The sequence below is a fragment of the Lynx canadensis genome, chromosome F2, assembly GCF_007474595.2.
Source record: "Lynx canadensis isolate LIC74 chromosome F2, mLynCan4.pri.v2, whole genome shotgun sequence".
Taxonomy (NCBI): domain Eukaryota; kingdom Metazoa; phylum Chordata; class Mammalia; order Carnivora; family Felidae; genus Lynx; species Lynx canadensis.
In genome coordinates, this window is record NC_044320.2 from 36,378,150 (window position 1) to 36,398,376 (window position 20,227).

The following is a 20,227-nucleotide window of genomic DNA, read 5'->3' on the forward strand; positions in this document are numbered from 1 at the left end:
CATGTCTGCTTATAAATGAATAATAGTTCAATTACTTTTCGCAATGAATGGTGCTAAGCAGTATAAGATTACAATGACTTCTATGTATCTTATAACTGCTTCTATAAGACACTTATATACTACATATATACAAAACTTCATTTAATCTTCACCACTTAACAAGTGTGTTTATTACCAGTATTTTATTGATGTGGCAATCAAGGCACAGAGGGTTGAGCAAGTTGACTGAGGCAACAAAGTTGAACAGTGAAGAAAATAAAACAGGTCAGGCTACATGAAATTCTCCCAGTAATTCTCCCCAGCTCAAGTTCATGGGTCCTCTTCATTCTTCGTTTTGCCTTTATCCTTGCCATATATATTCCTATTCCTTGATATACTTATCACTCGGGGCTTTTAGGACTTTCTCTATTCTTGCCTCCCTGCAACCTCATTACACCTTTATTCCATGAACTCAAATTCCTTGATTCGAGTATGTAAAACCTAATACTAAAAAAAAACAAAAAACAAAAAACCCAAAACCTAATACTTCCTATTGTTTCCTACACACATGCCTTGCTCTTTAAAACATGAAGCAAACGCCTAATTTAACGGTTTCCTAAAGTAAATCCACAATTTATTAATGCATAGAAATCCCTAAACCTCCTCTAAAACAAAAAGGCATATGTTCTACCTACACACATAGTTGAGATTAGAGAAACATCAATTTCCCTTTTAAGTAAGATTTAACAATATTTTCTGTCAACTTTCTGGTGCCATGCCTAGCACAAAAGCAAAGAGAACTTAAAAGGAAAGGGTTTTGAAATAGTTCCTTTGAGTCACTCTCACAAAGAATTTACTTGGGAGTCAAAGAACAGTGACTTTACCATCTCAGAAATATAACCCTGATCGATTTGTTCATCCATTCAGCCTAGCATGAATCTGTCCTGATGCGGAAACGGGGGGGGGGGGGGGGGGGGGGGGAGGGGAGGGGGGAATAAAAAACCCTGAAACTGGAAAACTCTTCCTGGTTTGTGCTTTACTGTCTAAATGCCAGCGGGAACTTCAGGCAAAACGTAATTTGCAGACCAGTCTGTGTTAGAAACACTGTATCCAACATACAGAACAGACAAGGCGCCGCAAGAGCGAGGAAAGATTTTACGTGTCTGCTATTGACAAATTCAATCCTCTGGACAACTTGAGGCTGAACTCTTCAGAGGCTCCTTTGTCAGCTGTGCCTCAAGGCAGGCCTCCTAGTAGGTGCTCAATAAAGGTATGTTGGGAAGAAAAAAAGAGACAGCCCAAGAAAGACTCTGAACGATAGAGAACAAACTGATGGTTACCAGAGGGGAGGGAGGGAGGGGAGGGAGATGGGGGAAATAGGGGATGGGGGTTAAAGAGTACATTTATGAGGAGGAAAAAAAAAAGGATAGGTTGGAAAAATCTGTAAGGCCAAGATGGAGTGTGCAAAAGGTAGTAGGAAGATTTCTGAGTTCTCACTGCAACTATAAACTTAGAGGACTTTTGCAACTGGTTTTGCAGCTCATCCAAGCGCTAATCTTTTCTTAGCTCTAACACATTTAAAGGGAGTAAGAGGCAGAGGCATTTTACACCGTCGATGTATCTCTTTGAACTTCCTTAAGTTGACTGGGCGGAGGCTCTACCGTTTTAGGTCCGCCCGTTTGTGCCGCACCTGCAATTTCCGCTCCTCACTTTACCCTCTTCCTGGCTCCAGGTCCTCGCTCCTGGCCCTGCCTGCGGCCCCCTTCCACTGCCCGCTGGGTCAGCGGGGTCCCTGGGAACTACCACGTCCCGCAAACCTTGCTTCAGGAGAAAACAGGTAATGAATGATCTTTAGGTTTTAAATCACTGCAACATGAAGTCTTCAATTGGACGCATGATTTGGATGGAAAAATCTGATCTACGAGAGACGAGTCAGTACGGTCCAACCTCCGCTCTTTGCCTCTCTTCGTGTTACGGTTTCCAGGATCACCCGAACCCTCCATCTAAGAGGGCTTCCGTCTCCTCTCGGGAGTTGTAGGCTTTCTGAAAGCGGCGGCCTCTCCTTCCAGGCCTCACCTCCCGCCAGCTCCGCCCCGCCCGACCCACCTCACCCCCGCTTCGCGCCCCCATTGTCCCCTCGCAGCTGTCACAGCGCGCACATCCCGAGGCCCCGATTGGAAAACCTTCCCGTCACTCAGCCCACACTCCGGGGCCGGACGCCTCACTCGCTATTCCGAGCCTTAAAAGGTCTAAGGCCGCTTTCCGCGAGCCAGCAGGTAGAGCCGCGGCGGCGGAAGGGAGGAAGGGAGGGGCTGCGCGCTCAGGTTGGCCCCGCCTGGCGACGGGGTGCGGCGGGCTGAGGGGGTAGCGCGCCACACCGCCCCTCCCCGACCGTCTGACCGCGCCCTCCCCCGCCACCCCCAAGGCCTGATCACAATGCCAGAGCGGCGGAGCCACTCGCGTAATCCAGCCCCCGGCCGGCCCAGGAGGCAGTTAACCACCGCGGGGCACGGAGGGCGGGGCGGACCAGGGCGCCTGGAACGGGATGGCGGGGGGGGGGGGGGGGGATGTGAAAGGTCCCGGATGTTGCTGAACCGGAGCCCCTTCTAGAGGGAGTGACTGGCGCAGGCGCAGAAGGGCCGCACGGAAAACCAAGGTGGGGGTGGGGAGGAATTTCCTTCTTGCTGGTTTTGAGGAAGAGTGAGCCTGGGAAGATTGCGGGGGATCCGAGGGGAAGGCGAGGTAGGAAGGTAGTGGTGGGGGGAGGGGGAAAAGAAAAAGGAAGGAGCTTCCTGCCCAGGCTCTCTCAAGAGCAGAGAAGTTGGGAGCTGAGCGGGCTGGGGAGGAGTGTTGGTAGCGGGAGAGGTGGTGCGCTCCGCCGCTCGCCCTCTAGCGCGGGCGGGCAGGACGCGCGCGCTAGGGAGCGGCGGTTGCACTGGGCCCCCAGAGCTGTGGGCACCAATCAACGGTTGCCATAGCAGCGTTTGACGTCATCGTGCGTGTGGTGCCCCTGCTGCCGGGGCTGGTGATTGGAGGAAACCCCGTGTCTGCGGAGCGGCTGTAGCCTGTGAGCAGCGAGATCCAGGGACAGAGTCTCAGCCTCGCCGCTGCCGCCCAGAGACTGCTGAGCCCCCGTCCGTCCGTCCGCCGCCACCCACTCCGGGCACAGGTAGGAGACCCGGCCGCCGCCGCCTCGTCCTACTCCTTCCTTTCCCAGACCAGCCTTCGGAAAGCGCGGGGGCCGTCCCCGCTCCACAGCCCCTCAGCCCCGCTCGCCCGGCGGTAGCGGCGCTGGGCTGAGGCGGAGTCTCCTCAGGCGGAGACGGGCGGCGGCTTTTCCGCTGGGTTCGGGCGGGCGGCTCGCGGCCGCCTCGGGCTGCTTGCTTCCGGATCGACGCCTTGGCCCCGATAAGCTCCGGTTCCCGGTCCCCGTCCCCCGGGTGGAATGGGCGCCCACACGCGAGATCCCCAGGGACCCGCCCGGCCTCCGGCTCCCGGGGGTGACCGAGGCTCCGCTGGGCGCGATCCGTTCCCACCCTTGCCGCCCCCCCCCCCCCCCAAGCCCCTTCCTCGTCGCCGCCCAGCCTCCCGCTTCCGCCCGAGATAATGACTCGGCGGCTGCGGGCATTGCAGTGGCGCAGGTGAGGCCGCCCCCTCCCCTCGCCGCCCTCCCCTCCCCCTGCCTCTCCCGCCCGCTCCTCGGCGCAGCCTCCGCGCCCCGCGCTGCGGCGACGGCACCCAGCCCTCCCCCACCCGGGCGGCGGCGCGGCGGCAGGGCCGGGCCCGGGGACCGGGCCGCGAGCCGAGGCTGGGCCGGAGGCGCCCGCCAGGTACACGAGGGCGAGGCCTCCCTTCTGGCACGGGCGGGAGCCGGCTCCGGGGTGGGGCTGGCTTGGGACCCGGGGCCGAATTTCCTGGGTTCCGCGGTAGGGTGGGGGATGGGGCTGGGTTTTTTTTTGTTTGTTTTTTTGTTTTTCCTTCGGGTGCATGGGGGCTGTGCGCCCAGGGCGGAGGATAGAGAAGAGAATGGGGAAGACGGTGGGCCGGCGTCTCGCTCGTCTGTCTGGTGGGCTTGAACCGAGGGTCCCTGTGCTCGCTTTTTAGATGGTGACCTCCTCTTGGGGCGGCTGAGGCTGAGCGTAACAGCCGGCTGTGGCCCCGCTCGCCTGGGTGTGGCTCTTGCCCCCTCCCCCACCTGCTGCAGCTGTCGGGTCCTTATAGACTAAATGAGCACCAGCGGTGTCTGGTGGCGGAGGAGACGCGGGTGGGAGAGTGGGGTGTGTCCGCCGCCCGGCCGGTCGTGGTTCCGCTTCTGCGGGCGGCGCTGGCGTCTCTGCCCCCGGGGCGGGCGGGCTGCTCCCCCCCCCCTTCCCCGGCTCGGGCGGGGGCGCGCTGCTCCTCCCTCTGGCTCTGGTGGGGGGAATTAACACTCGGCGGTAGGTTGGGCTCCTTGACACAGATCCGCCATGACAAAGAGGGAGAATCGGGGACTTGGGCGGAGCCAAGGAGGGGTGGTTGCGGATAGCGCGGACGGAAGGATTTGCACTTTAAAGTCAAGGTCGGCCAGTGAGGTCTTTCACCTCACTCGACGTCTTACGTCGGTTAAGGGTTAAATGGGTGCGGCTAGTCTTCTCCGCAGTACAGAGGCGAGGCCTTGGAGTACTAGTTACTGTGTGAGAAGCCCGATCCACTTCCCCTTGTACCAGAGGGGTTGGGGAGAGAAACCTTTGTACTGGTTTTTGATAATTTTTCGTTAGAAGCAGCATTAACCTAAGAGCGTTCTTGAGATCCTAGGGGGAAAAATAGTAATTTTGAGGGGTGTGGGGGGTATGTAATCATAAATTTTAAAAAGTTTGCTTTGACACGGTATCCCTTGCACCCAAGCTAGGTGATTACTTGTTCACCTTGTTCCGATTTGGCTTTAAAAGAGAAGTATTGTGGGATTTTCCTGAGAAGGTGAAGGATCTGATACCGGGTGTCAATTCTTCTAGTGACAGTGGCTCTTCTGTTCACCTTTTAATAGTGCACTTCAGGCTCTATATTTACCACTTGCTGTGGGATCAGGGTATGGTTTAGCATCTTTCTGTGCTGTTTTAGCACCTTTCAAAAGGATATCTTTAAGGAAAAGTATAACGGGTAAGTTAAAAAAAGGTCTAGGGAACTTGAAGATGAGAGAGAATTAGGTGGGAAGTTATGGTAAGGGCAGCTTGAGTGATCATATAACCAGTTAAATTTTGACTACTGGAAACAATGCAATAACTCTGCATTTAAACTAGAGCAGTGACATAAGAAACACCAATCACACTAGAAGCACTTAATAAATACATCTTAGTGCTCACATGAAGGTAAGAGTCAGGACTCATCGATGTGTTTTTAAAGCATGTATGTGTATAACAAGGTGCAGGTAGATGAGGTGTTAGGGTCTGTTAGATGGCAAAGGCGCGGTTGTTTGTTTTGTATTCAGAATGCCTTAAATCAAGCAGTTTGGCCCGTTCTTCCAGAAAATTATCATGCCAAGATCAGCTGTCAAGTGTTGCAGAGATCACTGGGTTTGGGGTGGGAGTAATACCAATAAAATGAAACTTAAATGCTTCTGACTATAACAGTAGGTATTATTAAAATGAACAGACACGAATTACATTAAGCTGACTTGAATCATGGTTCTGGAAAAATGGTAGAGGTTGTAACGTTCTTCATTGGCACTGCTTTCACTAAAGAAAAACCGCTGACTTTTGGATTACTTAGGATATTGGAAATTGGAATTGAGATTTTGGCCAAGTAAGGTAAGGGATGGATTTTAAGGTAGCCTTTTGATCAAATGTGCTTTGACTTTATGTGAAATTAGAATCTTCTGAGCAAAGATGATGTAATGCAATTTTAGTTTTGCTACATTTATGTTAATGGCTTTAAATTTGCCCCCTGAAGGCTGAGGGCATTCTCCCTTCTCCCTTCCCTTTTTTTTTTTTTTCTTCCTATTGTCATCCTTTTGTAGGGCTGCATTAAATTCCTCACGTGAAGACTCTTCCACAGGCAATTAGGTTTGAGGTGTTAATCTAACATTTACAAAAGGTATAATACTGAGTCTTTATTTTCATGGAAAAAATATCTGAATGTTACTTTTTTTCCCTGCAGAACATCCAGTCATGGATAAAAATGAGCTGGTGCAGAAGGCCAAGCTGGCCGAGCAGGCTGAGCGATATGATGACATGGCAGCCTGCATGAAGTCTGTAACTGAGCAAGGAGCTGAATTATCCAATGAGGAGAGGAATCTTCTCTCAGTTGCTTATAAAAATGTTGTAGGAGCCCGTAGGTCATCTTGGAGGGTCGTCTCAAGTATTGAGCAAAAGACGGAAGGTGCTGAGAAAAAACAGCAGATGGCTCGAGAATACAGAGAGAAAATTGAGACCGAGCTCAGAGATATCTGCAATGATGTACTGGTGAGAATCAAACATTCAGTCTAGCTTCACTATGATATAGGATTCCTATAATGAATATCAGGTGTTGGTCTCAACTTTTTCTTTCTTTGGTTTTTCTTTTCCTTTATAAAATTGAGCGTTCTCAATTTGGAAGTCTTCAGTGTGTCATTACTAAAAGGTTATTAAAACAGTTGTAGTTAAGCTTGTGTAAATTAAATGGAATACTGATTATCAGTCACTTCAGGTAGACTAAAAAAGACTGGTAGTATATTTTATACTAATTGAAAAGATAAAAGTATTTCTGTTGTGGTCAGGGTGTTTGTAGTAGTTCTAGAACTCATTTTCTTAAATGTACATCTGTGGATACAGGAATTTTGCATATCTTGTTTTATGTATGAGAGATGTAATAGAAGACTCATTACAGACTTAATACCCTTGGTTTAGCCAGTATAATGTAATGAATTACCTATGCCAAAAATTATGGCTTCAGAGTTGCTTTTTGCCTCTTCTTGCATTTAAGTGTTAGAGGTCAACTTTGACAACTAGAGTAAAAAATCATGAATAACTCAAACCTGGTTTTTTCAGGTTCAGTTAAGAGGTTGTTTTAGAATTCAGTACCTATTGTTTTGAAGCACTGCTTCTCTAAGAAGCTTAAAAGAATAGAACATAGTAATATTCCTTTACACACAAGTCTTTAATTACTAGTAGAATAGCTTTACATCCTAAATTATGAATATTTTCCTGAAATGGTACTTTCTTCATGCTGTCTTTTATTTTTTTTTTAAACGTTTATTTATTATTGAGAGACAGAAAAAGAGCATGAGGATGGAGGAGGGGTGGCGGGCCCAGAGAGGAGACACAGAATCCGAAATAGGCTCTAGGCTCTGAGCTGTCAGCACAGAGCCCCATGCGGGGCTCGAACCCACAAACTGCAAGATCATGACCTGAGCCAAAGTCGGATGCTTAACTGACTGAGCCACCCAGGTGCCCCAGTGCTGTCTTAAAGAACAATATTTTTTATCTTAGTTAACATGGGCTCACAAAATCTTCTCATGTATTATCTTTCTTCGGTGCTTTTTTGTTTTTTATTTAAAATCTTCACATTGGTAGGTGTCATTTATTTTTAAGATGGGAAAGGAATTCCATGTTTTTATTAAGGCTAAATAACTTGTTTATCTTGTGGTTTGCTAAGGTAATAAGAATATTTAAAATACAAAAATATGTTTTTCTGTAATAAAAAATGTGTTGGGTGTTTTCCCCCCTTACTCTCTCTTTACTGACTAGTACCTGCAATACATGATACTGAATTTTGTAGCTCTGGTGGTTTCCCCCCAATTATTATACCTGATAGATTAGATAATTTTTATTTTGGTTTCAGAGAGTTTGTTGGCTTAGGAATCTTAGGACTAAAAGAGGATGTAGTAACATTTTACTTTTTACTAACAAGCTTCTTTGCTATTTCAGGTAGGTATTTGCATGTTTTCCCCATACAGGGTCTAAAAGCTCCTGTCATTGTGAGGATTTTCCTAGGAAAAGACTAGCAGTTTTAATTTTGTTTTCCTTTTGTTTCCTTACCAAGAAAAAAAAATACTGCAAAGGATCAGTGGATGAGAATAACTAGATTAATCTGTAAATACCTTCTGTTTGTCGATTATTAATGGGGTTTGGTATTGGTGACTACCCATGTTATCCTTCAGAATAGTACTGGCCTCTCACCAAGCCTGAGTGAAATTTCCACCTTGAGCATATAGATAGATCAAAGTTTAATTCCTTCACTATACAAAAGCTAAACAAAGTTTTGCTTCCAGCCTTGGTCTTTTGGTGATCTAAAAGTAGATCTTTCAGCTCTGCTCTGTTAGTGGTCTTTGCGTGGTTCATGCTTCCTAACATATAGTAGGTACTCAAGTATTTGCTAAGTAAATGAACAAAAAGGCTTCTTTTGGAAAAGAGGGTAGTAGAACTAGGTCAGCAGCACTGCTAATTTTCCAAGGCCTTTTCTGTTTCATCTTGGGAAAATTCAGTATTTACAGATATCGTGGTTCTTTACAAGTAGGCCTATCATCTTTTTTCAAACAGGTCATGTTGGCTCTGGAAATAGCTTACATAAAATTCCTTTTTCCCCTTCAAATAAAATGGAAGAATAAAATACGGAAGAACTGCCATTTCTCGTAGAGAAAAAAATTTTTGATGTACTTGATGATTAGTGAAAGGTTGTTTTAATTATATTTTAAGGTCTCACTTACATGGTAAAAAGTAATCATAATTTTTATTCTAGCTTTTTCTGAACTTTGATTTTGTTTTTGTTTTTGTTTTTGTTTTCATTTGAGAAAAATAAGCAGGTAATCCCTTTTCAGAATTTAGTGTTTTTGTTGCGGTTGCATCAGTGATGAACCAGACTTCATTGTTCTGTCAAGCACCTATATGATACTGGCTAAGATCTTTTCTCATAAAAAGGAGCTAAGTTTTTCTAAAGAGCTTTTTAGTTGTTATAAAATGGTGACTTCCATTCTGGTTATGTGCATTTATCAAGTGTTTGTTTAATTTATACCATTTACTAAACAAAGAGTAGCCTTGTCACTTTGTGCAAGAATTGTAGAACATTACTGTGGAAAATGGTCACAGGCATATTCTTGACAGCATGGAGTTCTCTTTATGCTAGAGAACTTGGGGGGTTATTCCTTGTGTTGTTAATTTGAAGTTTGCAATATGTGAACTAATGCAGTCTGCCTTTTCCTGCCAGATCTTAGACCAAAAGCTCTCTTGGTAGTCAGGCAGGGACCCAACACTAGTGATCTCTAATACCTCCTCTGCATAAACCCACAAGAAGAAGCTAAAAATTGGACAATTTTGTCTTGAACGTGAAATGACAAAATGAGGAAATACATACTAGAAAACCCAGTTCAAGTTCAAAGAAGAATGTAGTGGTGTAAAAAGAATGCCAGGTTTTGAGTCAGACCAACCTAAAAAAATTTTTTTTTTTTTGTTTATTCATTTTTGAGAAACCGAGAGAGACAGAGTGTGAGCAGGGGAGGGGCAGAGAGAGAGGGAGACACGGAATCTGAAGCAGGCTCCAGGCTCGGAGCTGTCAGCACAGAACCCAACACAGGGCTCAAACTCACGAACCACAAGATCATGACCTGAGCTGAAGTTGGACGCTTAACCGACTGAGCCACTCAGGCTCCCGGTTGAGTCAGACCAACTTTTAACCATCTAATAGTTGCAAGGCCTAAGGAAATCGTGCGGTCCCTCTGAGAAAATGGAGTTCAGTTACAATAATGTCTACCCTGTAAGATTGTGATGGAGAATGAAATCAGGAGTCTCTTAACTCAAGAGTCTAGGAATGGGATTTAAATCCAAGAAGCCTTAAAAACTGTATTTTTGTGGGGCAGAGGGTCCTTACTGACCAGTAAATTTTCCGAAGTTGTATTAAAAAATTTGAAAGCCACAGGAGTAAGACAACAGCTTATAGGAGGAGGTGAAGCAGTAAAATCTTGAATCTAGCATTTGTAACAGTTGGCAACAGTAGGAGAGTAACAGTAATAGTTAACTCAGTTAATTTGACTGAATTCAATTTTATTAAGTTTTTCTACATTTTTATTTGCCCAGGGCACTTTTAAGGTGTGGTTGCTGGGCATTGGTTTTTATCTCCAGGCTATAGAACTGCTATTAAGCAGCTAAGAAACCAGGTAGCTTTGGGGGCTTTCCTGGTCTGAATATCTTAATATGTGCCTTGGGCTTTGAAAACCGCTGTATGCAATTGTAGGCTGAAAATCACTACGCAGCTCATTTATTGGAATAAGTGCTTCTCAAAAGAATTCTACAGTTATACTCCTCTTTACCACTTAATATATTTACATGTTTTTGTCAAAAGGCTTTTGGTATGTTTCAAAATACAAAGACTTTCTGTGGCATAGTAGATACCTACAGTCTCTTCTAGAGAGGAATACATTGGACAGAGTCTTTTTGATAATACAATATTTTTTGAAGAGTTAATCGTGATAAGCACTAAGTATTGCACCTGGTAAGGTGTTTTATACAGTTGGGAAGTCTGAGGTGTATGATAGGGAAATGAAAGAAAATAAAAGAAGGAGAATAGAAAGGCAGGTGTTTGCTGTCTGGTGGGAAGGGGAAGAATAATCAACAACTTAAGAGCACCAGGCTACCTAACCTTTTCCAGTATAGCAGTACTTCAGTAAGAATGGAGTATGTTCAGGGCACCTGGGTGGCTCAGTCTGTTAAACATCTGACTCTTGATTTCAGGCTCAGGTCATGATCTCAGGGTTTGTGGGATCAGGCTTTGCACTGCTTAAGATTCTCTCGAGCTCTCTCTCCCTGCTCCTCCCGACTCACTTGCATGTGAGTGCTCTTTCTCTCCTTCTCCCCCTCTCTCAAATAAACTTAAAAAAGAATGGGGTGCTTTCTACCTGTTCTAGTAAGAGACATGGAGATGTTTAGTTTTAGTCATAAGATGAGCCGTGAAGATTATTATTATTAGTGTGTTAAAAGCAAACTGAGGAAATGATTAAAGGACTTAAAGTTGGGATTAGAGTGAAAAACACCTGAGTTAAAATCCCAAAAGTATAGGAAGGACAGGCATACTTCTAAAATAATGATACAACTCTTAGAATCTACCGAAGAGAAAGGAAGAAATTGTTTGCAGCCCCAGCAGAGGCATTTTGAATTAGGTGGAAAATAAGCTACTTTAGAGTTATTTATAATAGCTTACCAAGAATAATTTTGCTTTTCATTTTTTAAGAACACTCAGCTTTTTTGTTAAATCCTACTGGTAATACCTCAGTAGTGGTACAGTAGAGGCATCCTAATTAGTTGGTTAATTGAAAAGTAGTCTGTGCAATCATACTTGTTTTAAACCTTTGTTTTAAATGAAAATGTAGATGTTTATATGTGTTCTGTTGTCTGTTTTTAATGTGAGACCAAGACTATTTTTTTAAGTTTTTATTTATTTATTTTGGGAGAGACAGAGTGTGAGTGCGGGGAGGGGTAGAGAGAGGGAGAGAGAAAATCCCAAGTAGGCTCCACACTGTGAGAACTGTGAGATCATGACCTGAGCCGAAGCCTAGAGTTGGACACTTAACCAACTGAGCCACCCAGGTGCTCCCCATAACCTTTTCAAATACTTTGCTAACTACTCCTACAGATGAATCCTTTATAAATACATTTTGGGTTTGCATAGTAGAGTGAGAACATAAATGTTTGATAAGCAGTCAGTACAGAATCCTAGAAATGTGTAATTGTTTCTAATCTTTCAGTTGTTGAACCCAGGTGATTTTTCTGTGTGTGACTCTCCTTTAAAAACTAGTTGTTCCAAAGCTCTCAATTTAGTTTTCATAGTAACCTACCTTTTCACACTCGTATTTCCTAATATTTAGGTAGCATAACATTTTAAGTAATTAATAGCCAGTTTAGCGTGGTTTGGAAACAAATATTGGATTGTTCATTGGATATCTTAAACAGATACCAGTAACTGCTGGTACAAGCTGAGGGGGATTCCAGAGAATATCTGAAAAACCTACTATCCTCAGGCATTTAGTCCAAGTCATGGTCATTGCCCTGTTTGCTTAGCTAGGAGTGAAGAATGTAGTATAATTTAGGTTGTCAATTAAGTGAAATTTGGTTAATCCAGCACATTACGGTTTTGTAGAAGAGTTGTTGCATTCAGGATCATTCTATCAGAACATTGGGTGGAGAGAACATCGGTTCCTTTAAAATGCTTTTTCAGTAATATTGCAAGAGATGAGACTGGGAGAGATGGGTACTGGTTAGATCATACTACACTACTATACCTACTGTATATACACCTAGTATAGTGCTGTAAACTAAGGAATGGGTGACTTCAAAGGACAGGAAAAAATTTCAGCAAAGAAAATGACACCAGGGGCATATGGTTGGTACAGTCGGTTAATTAAGCATCTGACTCTTGATCTGGCTCAGGTCATCATCTCAAGAAGTTTGTGAGGTTGAGCCCTGCATCAGGCTATGTGCTGATGGTGCGGAGCCTGCTTGGGATTCTGTCTCTCCTTCTCTCTGCACCTCCCCCCTCCACCCCCCTTGTTCTGTCTCTCTCTCTCTCTCTCTCTCTCTCAAAAAATTTTTAAAAATGACACCAAATTTTGCCTCTTAGAAGGTGGGTTGGTAGGCGAAAAAGAAAATCAGAGCTTTTATAATGTGGCAGATTTTTTGAAGATTTGATCTTTGACGGTCTGGTTCTTTTCTTTGGACTCATTTTCTCCTTTTACTAATACCAGAATAGATTCTCACTGCCTTCCATTTTATAGTTAATCATTATTTATACATCTATCTTGTTTTTATAATTGAGGCTCTAACCTATGAAAGACTTTTTTACCCCGTGAATATAGTATCTACGTTCTATATAGATACTCTTTCTATATTTTCTATATATCTATAGTGGTTTGGGCACATAAAGGGAGACCAGTATATGAAATAGTTTGGCCTTTATAATATTGAATTAAATGTTATTGGGCTATTGAGATTAATTTGACTATGTATTTTTGATCCCAAAAGTAGGCAGTCTTTGGTGCATTCACATTGAAGAATGTGTCTATGTATGAAAAAAAATTTTTTTAAGTTTAAATTATAGATGTTCAGATGTCAACCATGTTTTAGAAAACTTACTGTAATCCACTGAAATTATAATAGGTATTAGAGTATTGTTTTTCCTAGAAATTCAGAGATCCCTATTGTGATTTCATCCTCATTCTTGCGGCTCTTTATTATGATGGTTTTACATTGAGAGTAAACACTGCTCTGTAGGAGATTTAGGATTGCTGTCAGTTTCAATATGTGAAAAGCTAGAGTTCATCTTTCTTTTGAAATTACCTGTCCTTTTGTCTACCTAATTTCAGCAGTTCTGTGCTGCATACAGCTCTTATATATCTGTAAAACACTGGTTTCCTTCTCTCTGACTGCTCTTTGTCAAAATCCCATACACAAAGCCTTTGGGTCTAGTTTGGTCTTAACCACTCACTGTTCCTGTTACAAACCATTGCTAATTCCGATTTCTGCTTCATTATGATTTAGAATTTACTTTTATCCTGTTCTTTTTTTTTTTTTTTTTTTTCAACTAAAGAGGATTGGCTCCATTCCTTCATTCTCCTTGAAAACAGGATAGACCATTGATGTTTATGGTATTTAATTAGATACTAAGTTTACCAATATTTTTTAGGTAGCACAGATTTGAACTGGCTTGGGAGGAATGGTGTGCTTAGCCACTGTGTCTCAGCAGTTCCCAGTGTATTTGGTACATTGCTGTGCAACAGGTCATTCTTCATTTGTTCTCTCTGAATGAAAATGTGGTACCAGTTGTCATTTGTGGTCGATTTAGTTTTGCATTTTTTGGTAAGGTACAATGTGTGACATAAGTACATCTTGTCAGAATTCACTAGTTACTTTCTAGTGGCTTGCCTATTTGTTTATAGCTACAGTTGGCTCTTGGGGCAACAAAGCATGAATTTATAGCTAGCTGATTAATTTATTAGCATGGTCCTGTGGTATGCACATGCACATTTGTTTACATTGAGATAGATAACTAAAAGATTTCAGCATAAAAACTTTTGTCAGTTTCTTTTGACAGAATTTGTTGTGAGCATTCTTTCCTTCTCCCCTAAATGAAAATATGCTTACAGTGGGGTTAGCCATAGGCAGGATGGCAAGGTGAGAATGTAAGGACAGTCAAATGTTAGTATGTAGAGTTAAGTAGACCAAAAGAAGACGGTTGATCTCTTGTATGCCTGTTCTTTTTGTTTTGTTTTGTTTTTAATCTAAGAAAGACCCTGTTGCATTTAATTTGTAAGGAGTGCCCAATTTTTGTTATATTGGGATTTCATTTATTTGAATTGTTTAATGAGAAGTTAAAAATGCTTTTCAGGGGAGGTTAATTGCCTTCTTGAAAATAGCTTTTGGGATCTAGGAGTTTTTTTTTTAATTAGCAGTATTACTAAGGAACCCAAACCAGTCTGAACTGAGGGTTTCTCATCTTAATTGATTAATTACAAATGCTTTTTTGAAAAAAAACCTTTTTTTCCTTTTTTTTTGCTTCTTAACACATAATAAACACCATTCCCAGAGTTTAGAAGGACATAGACCTACTTGGACCGCATTTAACAGAGGGACATTTAATGAAAATCCTACCCCAAATGCATTACTTTTAAAATGTGATTCTGTGGAATTGACAGTTGAGGGCAGCATTATGTATAGGTAGGCTGGAGTATACTTAGAACAAGTAAGTTCTCAATTCAGTGATTTGAATTGTACTGCTGTGTTTGGAAGAGGTTTGGAAATATGACATCCCAAAGTGATCAAGCGCTTTGTTACGAATAATGACTTTTCCTTCCAGTTCCCCCTTTGGTTGTTTTCATCTGATAGAGGGGATTATCATCAGAGTGTTAATTTAATTGGATCACAAGAATAAGACTTGAAGAATAATCTTGTGTAATTTTTCTAAAAATAAAGGAAAGCGTATACAACCTTTAAAGGGTGATAGAATCTAACAGGCTATGCAGACTTTTAGGCGTTGCTTTTTTTTTTTTTTTTTTTTAATGATTTTGGGCAAGTTATTACATTCCTGTGACTATTTCTACATCTTCAAAATGGGAATGATGATAGTATCTACCTTTAGGATGTTAAGTCCTTTGCTCTTAAAAAATCTTGACAACTTAGGAAAATAGACACAAATAATATGAGAGAGGGGAAGTACTTCATGTTTGAATATGAAAGGACTGGTCTTCACCTTTTTTAAAAAACTAATAAAATACAGTCCCACTAGGGAGTTTATATATACTATAAATCTGTGTATGTGCAAATTAAACACTGTCAAATTAGGTGTTTTAAACAAAAAGTGTTTTGTGATGGAAATATTGAGAAATGGGGCCTTAATTGGTGACCGCCCAGGTCAAGGTTGACACCAGCTAGCGGGGGAGAAGAAGGAAAGCCCCCCAAGCATAGCAGGACAGTTTTACTAGTTACCACGTAATGGTCTATAAATTCTTTTTGGTACTTTCCACCATTTACTTTTAATCATTAGGAGCTACATTTTGAATATGAGGTAAAACATTGATTATCCTAAGATTATTTTGCTGGTATTAAGGATCCAAAGGCAGACAGTTCTCTGAATCTGATTTAACTTAGCATTTTTTCATACCACTTATTGTGAGTCTTTTCACCCAGTTAATATTTCAAAACATACATGCAAACTGTTTTAGAACACCAGGCTTTCTATCACTTAAGTTTTCTGCAAATTATCTGTTGATTCATTTGGAGGGAAAAAATCAGGGAGCAACTGTTGTAGCTTTCGACAGGAATTAGAATGAAGTTTCAGGCTGGCTTTGACATTCCTTAAACACCAGGGATAATATATCTTGGTTTTCTCAAATTTAGTTGTTGATTTTCTAGAAGTTAAATGGTGAAGATTTGGCATGTATTTATTAATGGAAAATGTATTTAGTTAAGTGGTCAGAATCCTCTGTGATCCCCATCCTTAAGTGAAGCAGCTCTTGTTTTTTTCATACCATATGACCTTATTCATAGGCCAACATTGCATAGAAAAGTGGATTTAAGTAGAAATGTCTGCAAATTAGTTCTTGACACCACCTGATTAGTTAGCAGTTTTGGTGGGGCGCTTAACTAATTGGTTGGAAGCAACTAATGGAAATTGCAGTTGAGAGAAAAGACGCCATTCCAGCCACAAGGGGGAGTAAGAGACTAATTTCCAAATCGATGGGCCCCTATTGCAACAAAACAATCTTGCTTTCTTTTTAAAATTTTAGATCTAGGAATGATAAAAGGCTCATTTGCTCTGCAAAATAAAGTGAAAGTTTTGGGAAGACTCTCCACAAGCGAATTGTGCAAGACTAGAAATTTGAACTTACACAGTGTGCTGTAAAATTGGAGTTAAATTTCCTATTGAAGATGTTATTAAAAATGACTTTTGCAGGGTGTTATGAGGCTTGTAATTAAATAATAAAATAAATTGGAAGTTGAACTTTAGAATCATTGGATTTTAGGCTTGGAGGAGCATCCAGCCTAGCTTTGTTTATTTTCGCAGATTAGAAACTGAAGGTCAGAGGTTAGGTTACACCATAAGCATTAATATTTTTTGTCTTTCTCTCTCTCTTTTTTTTTCTTTTTTCTTTTTTTTTTTTTTTTTTGAGGGAGAGCGAGAGAGAGATAGCATGAGTGGGAGGTGGGGGGAGAGAGGGAGAAAGAATCCCAAGCAGGCTCTGTGCCATTAGCATGGAACCCACGAAGCCATGAAATCATGACTTGAGCTGAAACCAAGAGTAAACCAACGAGCCACCCAGGCTCCCAATATTTTTTGTCTTATTGTATATCACCTTAGTTGTAGATTGAGACATGATGTTTACTCTGTCATAAATGTATGAATTTTTAAGAAGGATTGGGGATTGTCAGAACAAAGGAAAAATTACCACTGTGCTTTGTTTCGTTAAAAACAATGACTTCAGTTTTAGACAGTATTTTAGGGCTCTGTACTTAGCTGCAAATAATGAGAATCACATTTGGAGTCCTTTGTGCCTCAATTTCCTACCCTTTTCCCTTTTAACCACTGGCATTTTTCATTCATGATTTGTATGAAAACAGAAAATTTGTATCTTAATGTCTTCATTTGTTTTCATGGAAGAGGGCCATGGTAGTACAATTTGCAACAGAGGAGTGGGTCTTTCCCATTCACATATTTGGTGAAGTCAAGTCAAAGGAGGCTTACTCCACGTATATTTTCAAATTGCAGTCCATAAGTATCTTATTAAAAGTTCTTTTGCTTTGATATTCTGGGGCTATTTTACTAGTTGCAAATGCCATTTTATGTATAGTTATCAAGGGAAATTAAATTTAGCTCTGTTGGGATACTCAAAGAAAAAGTGGGACCCTTTCCCACCCTTTATATTTTTATTTACAAATGCATCATCACTTGTTTCTTGCTGTTTCTCTCCTAAATAGAAATTTTACCAACCCAATAATAAAATTTGAAAAACATAATTGAGTAAAAGAACGGTATGTGGATGGAGAGCAAACTCACTGGTATTGTCATGAGTTCTAGAAATAGTCACTATTAAAAAGAATTTTTCCTTTAAAACTTACTTTTATGTAATAATTACAGTATTAAATAGCTAAAAGAGAAAATGATCTTATCTACATATGGTAGTTAAATTGTCTTTCTGACCAGTTATCTTATTTTTTAACTTCAATTTTGAAATAATTTCAAACCTGGAGGAAAAAAATGGAAAACAAGTATGATATATTTCCCATATATCCTTTACCTGATTTCCCCATATGTTAACATGTCCTATGACCACAGTATCATTACCAAAATCAGTATTTTATAAAATAACTGATGAAAGAAACTACACAACTACTCTTGTTTTTTTGTTTTTTTGTTTTTTTGTTTTTTTTTTTTTTTTGCGGGGGGGGGGGGGGCGAGGGGGGGCAGGCAGAGGGAGAGAGAGAATCTTAACTAGGCTCCACTCCCACCAAGGATTATCTCAACCCATCTCAAAACCTAGAGATTGTGGCCTGAGCCAAAATCAAGAGTCAGATGCTTAATCAACTGAGCCACCCAGGTGCCCCTTCTTACTCTCCTTTAATCTGGATCAGTTTTTCACTCTTTCCCTTTCATGATTTTGCCACTTTTTTTAAGACTACTGTTCCTGTTATTTTGTTGACTGTCCCTCAGTTTGGATTTGTCTAGTGAGTTCTTATTATGCAGATTGTGCATTTTAGAGAAGAATTCCTGGAAGTGATAGTCCCCTCTGGAGATAACATGATGTTGTCCTTTACTTAACCAATTATAGTTACATAGGGCATTAATTTAAACAGCACCAAGGACTTCTAGAAACACCCTATGATACAAGAGTATCAAGCAGTAGAATTTTTTTTAAGATAGATGCCCCATAATGTGATTGTTTTGTCAGAGGTTATGAACTGAATGTATTTTGCTGAAGTACTTTCTAAATGGGTTATGTCAATTTTCTCATGAATGGATTACTCTTTGAAAGGGGGAAGATATCTCAGTTCTGCAACTTGTAATTTTCCTTTGAACTAGATTGTTTATTAGTTGGCTTTATGTATTGGCAAGTCTATATCACAGCAATGTAATTTAAGTGCGTAGTGGCCATTCTTTAATGCTGAAATATATAAACATTTTATAATGGGTTCTTGTTCATTTTTTAGAGTTTATTCTAAGGACCCATAGTCTATAAATTGACTCTCATTTAAGATAGGAAATAGTGACCTTGAATTTAAAGAAAATCTAAGGAAATCTAAGGAATAGTGGTGGTGTGGGAAGTATTCAGTATTCAGCATTAGAGAAGTTTTCCTGGGATAAAATTGGAATGGAGAGGTTTTGAAATTAATGCTGCGGTGAAACACAGGAAGACCCTATCTCTGGTGGATTTTTGTCTCTTAGCCTACTTCAGGGTTATTACATACAAACTTGGAGCTTATCCAGAGGTCCTGGAAGCATATTAGGTTATATATGTACCTAGCCTGGCCCTTGGCTGCTGAATATAGTTGACCCTTGAACAATGTGGGGGTTGGGGCATGGACTCCCCACACAATTGAAAATTGTACAACTGTTGACTGTACCCAAAAACTTCTTACCAGTACTGTAAACAGTCTGTTAACACATATTTTTATGTTATATGTGTTGTACACTATATTAAAATTAGAGAAAAAAATGTTATTAAGGAAATCATGGAAAATAAACGTACAGTACTGTGAAAAATCCACTTAATAGGAGGGCCCACATGCTTCAAATCTATGTTATTGAAGAATCAACTGTATATGTGCTTCCAGCACCCAAACGCTTGTCATTTTTGAGGAGTTTCTTAGGTCTTTAGAGAAACAGAACGTTTCTTTGTAGAATAATCATTATCTGACCTACAGTAGCAAGCTTAAGAATTTGTCCTGTTTTGTCTTAACTAGAGGTTTGGTAAGATGATGAACTCTTGAGAGTCTTCAGGTTGCTGAGCTATGATTATTTCCTCCTTGACTCTCTTTTAAGATTATTCTAAGTTTCTTCTGTTATATTAAAATGAAGTTATTGAAATTACACATATGTAATAATTCATCCTGAGGATTTAATACTTAAGGGCCTAATATGTACAAAATATGTGTTTTTAAAGAGCCTGTAAGCAGGTTAAGAATATGGAGGTATGTGTGAAGTTAAAGGTACAAAATCATAATTTTATTTTAAATTATTGCTCTGGATAATAATTTAGATGTTCTAGAACATAGGATATGAAGTAAAAAATAAATGAATGAATGAAAACCTGATTTTATCCTACCTCCTCAGAGGTAATCTCTATTAGTCCTAGTCCTTTTTGTATCCTTCTGAGAATTTATGGTGCCCGTGTAAACACTTGTGTCCTTAAAGCTTAACGAAGACACATGAGTAGGATCATATACAAACTATTCTGGGGGCGCCTCGCTGGCTCTGTTTACTAGAGCACATGACTCTTGATCTCGGGGTTGTAAGTTCAATCCCCACGTTGGGTGTAGAGATTACTTAAAAATAAAATCTTTAAAAAAAGAAAAAAACAACCAAAAAAAGCCCTAAAGTATTCTGTAAATTGTGCACACGCAGGCCTACACACACCTAGACTTTGGTGTTTGTCTTAGGCTTCATTCTATATTGACACATGCCTCTTTTTTTTTTTTTTTAATGGTTTGTAGTGTTATATGGGTGTAATAAAAAAACTAAGATATTTCCTTTAATTAAAAGCTCTTCACTAAACACTAGAAGTACAGAAAATGTAGGCCTAAGCAGAATAGTTTTGAGA

The 20,227-nt window shown here is 41.1% G+C and overlaps 1 protein-coding gene across 4 annotated transcripts in view; it reads left to right on the forward strand.

Annotated features, from left to right (window-relative positions):
* Positions 1-1,671: 1,671 nt before the first annotated feature.
* YWHAZ (tyrosine 3-monooxygenase/tryptophan 5-monooxygenase activation protein zeta) overlaps positions 1,672-20,227 on the forward strand; it is a 34,432-nt gene continuing 15,876 nt past the window's right edge. The window contains exons 1-3 of one of the 4 annotated variants that reach the window (XM_030304357.2): positions 1,672-1,816; positions 2,961-3,148; positions 6,112-6,416. In XM_030304357.2, the coding sequence (XP_030160217.1) occupies positions 6,123-6,416 (294 nt within the window). In that variant the 5' untranslated portion in view covers positions 1,672-1,816; positions 2,961-3,148; positions 6,112-6,122. Of the gene's footprint in view, positions 1,817-2,572; positions 2,722-2,884; positions 3,149-6,111; positions 6,417-20,227 lie in introns of those variants that run through there. The other 3 variants (XM_032591957.1, XM_032591958.1, XM_032591956.1) reach the window with 3 other exon arrangements.